Source organism: Notothenia coriiceps, unplaced genomic scaffold (genome assembly GCF_000735185.1).
Source record: "Notothenia coriiceps isolate Sejong01 unplaced genomic scaffold, NC01 NC01_scaffold00002157, whole genome shotgun sequence".
NCBI lineage: Eukaryota > Metazoa > Chordata > Actinopteri > Perciformes > Nototheniidae > Notothenia > Notothenia coriiceps.
In genome coordinates, this window is record NW_011334858.1 from 82 (window position 1) to 4,963 (window position 4,882).

The window sequence follows — 4,882 nt, forward strand, 5'->3', positions numbered from 1 at the left end:
CACTTGACACATTGGCTTTTGGCAAAGCTGAAAAATAAAACGAGAGAGATGAGTTATTTTTATACAACATGCATTGCTTTTTGACAAAGGAACCGGAAGTGCTAACATTTTTAACTTACTTCCGGGTTTTTGGACACTGCGGTTCTCTATTGTCACTGTGGCCGTTTCTCAATCGCGAGTACACATACATCCATGGGTACAACTTCAGATACAAATGAACACATAATGAAATATGACCCCCGGTTTGATGATTGACAGGTCACAGAACAATGGGGGCTATCTACCCTTACCCACAATTTAAAGTATTTCACACAGACTATCTCCTCTTTGCTCTTCTGTCTGTGTGGAGCAGAAAGTTCAGCTGTCAGAACAAAGTGAAAAACAAACAATGGCATAAAATATTATTAATATGTCGTAATACATCTATTTATTTTCTTCTCAAAGTGTACCAGAATGGGTAGTTTATATGTTAGTATTTCAAAAAATCTCCTGGGGGAGAATCTCCCCAGATCCCCTTCTGGGGTTAGGTTTTCAGCACGTGTGCCTTTTTATGTTATACAGTTCAGCTTTGATTCCATCATCTCATTAAACCTTATTTAAAAGCATTATTTTGTTCTGTTAACGGATATAAGGGATATATGCACTGTACTTCACTTTAATTAATATTGTATGCTGCAAAGCGTATATATTACTGCAGGATTTTTTGTTGAATAGATTTGAGTGGTTCAAAATTTCGTGGGTCCCGAGGCCTGACCAGTTGAGAACCACTGGTTTAGAGCCTCTAACTGATGAATGAACACAACTAAATGTTAAATCACAACTGACTATATGAAGACATCATTTCATTCATTATGTTGATTTTATCTGTATTTATATACATCTAAGCTTTTGGGTATTTTATACATTTTGGAGTTAATGTATAAGATGATATGAATTCACTTATCAGAGGGATTAACCCACTGTGACGTTTGATGTATGACGTCATTGGCAGATTTATGTGCAAACAAATCTAATCTAAATTAAATGACACTTTACAATCAAATATTCAATTTATTTAAGAAAAAGAAATAAATCCCTCAAGGGAATCACGGTTTATATCTTTTATACATACAAATCTTATGTAGAACTACAGCAAAGTTTTGTGTAAAAAATACAAAGCTACATTTTTATAATGCACTATACAATTACACAGCTTCCAACAATCCAAGCTGTGACAGCCAGACAATGACGCGGCTGATATTTTAAACAAAAAGTCCTTCAACTGGAAAACCCAGTCCCAATTTCCCTTCCACACCAAATGCCCATAAGCAAGGTTAAATCCTTAACAGTTCCTCAAGTTCTGGTCTACATCTGATGCTGATCTCCTTAAATGGGGAAACATTAAACAGAAAATCCCTATGTCTTATGGCCTACGCATGAACAAGTCTCCTGTGACGTTTTAAGCCATGCAAGCTTGAAAAGCCCTTGTTACATACTGCACATACATATGGTCTTTCTCCAGTATGGGTTCGCATGTGTAAGGTAAGAAAACAGGATTGGACAAAACCTTTTTCACACACGTTGCACTTAAATGGCCGTTCCCCAGTATGGTATCTCCTGTGTATCTTTAATTCTGCAGCAGATCTGAAAGACTTGTCACAGTCGTCGCACTTGAAAGGCCTTTCCCCTGTGTGAATCAAAGTATGCCTCACCAAGGCATCCTTGCCAAAGAATCCCTTTCCACAGTGCTCACATGGGAAACGCAACCCTTTGTGATGGAAGTTGTCATGCTTCAGGAGGCATCTTCTGGACGTGAAGGTCTTCCCGCACTGAGCGCAGGTGAAGATTGGCATTGGTTTTTCCGTCACAGGTTCTCCAGAGTGATGCACACGCTCCACGTGCCTCGTCAATGTCACACCGTGCCTGAATTTCTTGCCACATTCCCAGCAGAGGAATGGATACGCTTTAGTGTGCTTTTTCTGGTGCTCCACAAGGTCAGAATACGATCTGAATCTTTTGGTGCAATGAGGACACTGAAATGGTTGGTAACCAGTGTGTTTCCACTCGTGTCTGATGAAACGCTTTAGACTAGCAAATGTTGTCTGACAGTGGGTGCAGGTAAAAGGCTCGATGGGATTATGGACGTCGATATAGTGCTTATGCAGGGCCTTGAACACAGGGAAATTCTCCTCACACTGGTTACACTGAAATGGAGTGTGGGATTCTTTGTGCATTGCCAATGCCTCAGGGTCCCGTACCAGTTTCATGCACACCTCGCAGTAGAGCGGGTTGTGAGTTTGTTTGTGGGAATCCAATGTGGACTTGTACTTGAAGGCCTTGTCACATTCATCACACCTGAAACAATGCTTAACATCCTCAGGCTGCTCAGGATCCACCTGCTGCTCATTGTAGCAAATGTTTCTTAAATGGAACCTAAATGTTTGTTTGCACTTAAACTCCACACTGCAGTGAGGACAGTAGAACGGACCTTCCAGCACGCTTTTGTTTACATCTGGGCTTTTCTGTTCCACTTGTCCTGTGTTGTCTGACGGCAGCTCTTGGTTGGCTGCCTCACGAGGAAGCCCACTGGACGATTGTTCACCCTCGTCTGCTGCAGTCTCTTGTTCCTTTGCTTTTGTCTGATTTGGACATTTATGCTGCTGCAAGTAACGCAAGCTCTTATAAAACCTTTTACACACAGGACAAGAAAAAGGCAGCTCATCTGAGTGTCGATTCATGTGACGCTCTAAGAACTTGGCACGAGTCACCACCTTGCCGCACACTTTGCACGTCCTCTCATCCAGGTCATTGCTTTTGGTTGCAAACCTTTTAGGGCTGCTGTTAATCGCATTGCTGCTCTGTGTCTTTCCGGATTTCCTCCACTGGGACAGGTACCTTTTCATCTTGAGTCCACGGTTCTTTCGCACCGGTCTCTCCAACAAAACGTCAAATTCCGGATCAAGTTTGCCCCTCATTTTGCTTTGCACCTGAAAGTCTTTATCTTCAGGACATTTCTTTTTCCTCCCACGTCTATTTGGCTTCTTCTCCACGCTGTTGAGCACCGTCACCTGGCCGTCCTCCCCTATCATGAGTGTTCCAGACGGTTCTTCTGCCATTTCACTCTCACTGGCCTCCGTGCCATCCAAACGATCTGTAACCACCACAGAGTCCATTTCTGCCTTCACCTCGCTGCCGAGACCAAACCACTGTGTTTGCACACACTCAGAGTTCACAGTTCCCTCCATGCTCTCAGATTCAACCTCCATCTCTTGGCTCACTGTATACATGAGCCCGCTCTCAACATCTGTTTCCGTTTGCTCGTTGACAATCACAACTCGTTCCACAGGAGGCAGACATAGGGCTGACAAGATGCCACTGTCAACTATGCAAGACTCTGAAAAGAAGAGATATCATTAATCATTAAAATGCCAATCAAACCAGACCGTGATTGAGTATCAATAATATTCTGTGAATAGGCTAGTTGAAATTGTGAGAAGCTCACCAATGTCCTCCAACTGTCCAAGGTCTTTCTGAGTGTCCAGCAAGCTTTTGAGCTCCTGAGGTTGAGCGAAAGTATCCATGCATTCATTCAGAACAGAAGAGGCATCGCTGAGCAGAGACGCAATCTGACAAAGCCAACATGAAAAAGAATGTAAGGCAACAGTCCTGAAATGTCTTATTGTTAGGTCAAATTTAGTTGAAAGCAACAGAAATATCATGACCCGTTTAAGTTATTTACAATGCCCCGTTATGAGTAAGTAAGCAAAACAAAAACCAACATTTTGGTAGTTACGAAGCACAAAAACGAACAAAGTCCTCTGTGAAGCATAATGTCTAGAGGGTAGGAATGTAACGCACAGAGTTTACCACGCACAGCATATTTCCACCTAGTTTTTAATTGACGTCTACCTGTTGGAGAGTTTGGGTGGGAAGGAGCTTTTCAAGTCGGGACAGAAAGAGCCACATCAGGGTCTGGATTGCTTTGTCGTATGTTGGGCCAAAGTCTCCAGGGAAAACATCCTGGAAGAGAAAGACATACTTGTCACCACAATGAGAAGAACTGATCCACATTAAGCAAGCTTGGGACACAGCTATTTCTCAAAGGAGTTTGCATATTCTATAACTGATTTAAGTTTTAAAACATTCTAAAAATACATTTACAAAAAAATCCCAGGTACTTACCTGGAAGAAGTTTCTCCTATCCTCCGGATTTCTCACCAGGTTTTGGACAAGGCCCATGAAATGCGAGTCAGATATGTCTGCATTATCAGTCTGCAAGAAAGATTGGTAATTAATGATAGAACACCACACTCAAGAAAAGCACCTCATTGCTACAGATCATTATCCTCAATGCAAATGATATAAAGGAAAGTAAAACCTCAACACACAAAATATATTTGGATAGTTGATGTTGGCTAAAGGTTTAGCTCACCTCCACATTCCACAGAGTTCTGAGGCTCTGCATCCGGTCAAGATGAGGCTGAATGATCTGGGGGTCCGCAGTCTCCTCAGAGCGGCACAGCTCCAGAATCAGCTACAATCAGAGGTAAGCGACAATAATGAAAAATTACTAGAGGAAAAGATGGCAGTCAAGAGCTGCGCCCCGCCAACGGAGCCCTGCGCCCCGCCAACGGAGCCCTGCGCCCCCCCTGAAATTCAAGGTGTTTAAAAAATAAAATAATCTTTTTTTTTTTTTTTTTTTTTAAATATATATAGGCCTACAGTGGGGAAAAAAAGTATTTAGTCAGGCACCAATTGTGCAAGTTCTCCCACTTAAGGCGAGACACCCCAGGTGAATAGGGTAATTTTTTTAACTTAAAGATATCAGCTAGAAATTTCTCTAGTTAATTACCTACAATAAGACAATTGTTTCTTGTATTACAAGTTTTCTGAATATGCAAAT

At 41.9% G+C, this 4,882-nt stretch overlaps 1 protein-coding gene across 1 annotated transcript; it reads right to left on the bottom strand.

Moving 5' to 3' along the window:
* Positions 1-1,036: 1,036 nt before the first annotated feature.
* LOC104965994 (zinc finger protein 708-like) lies at positions 1,037-4,589 on the bottom strand. Its single transcript, XM_010795091.1, has 5 exons — positions 4,412-4,589; positions 4,162-4,251; positions 3,889-3,999; positions 3,482-3,605; positions 1,037-3,373 (listed from the first exon to the last, which is right to left on the bottom strand). Exons 1-5 carry the CDS (start codon positions 4,442-4,444, stop codon positions 1,410-1,412), a joined length of 2,322 nt encoding a protein of 773 aa, XP_010793393.1. The 5' UTR covers positions 4,445-4,589; the 3' UTR covers positions 1,037-1,409.
* Between the last annotated feature and the right edge of the window lie 293 nt (positions 4,590-4,882).

Excerpts from the sequence above, each read along its gene's own strand:
- LOC104965994 (XM_010795091.1), bottom strand. The coding sequence starts at position 4,444 with ATGCAGAGCCTCAGAACTCTGTGGAATGTGGAG. Across the intron at positions 4,252-4,411 it reads GAACTCTGTGGAATGTGGAG|ACTGATAATGCAGACATATC; the intron begins GTGAGCTAAACC and ends TCTTTCTTGCAG. Across the intron at positions 3,374-3,481 it reads TGGACAGTTGGAGGACATTG|AGTCTTGCATAGTTGACAGT; the intron begins GTGAGCTTCTCA and ends TCTTCTTTTCAG.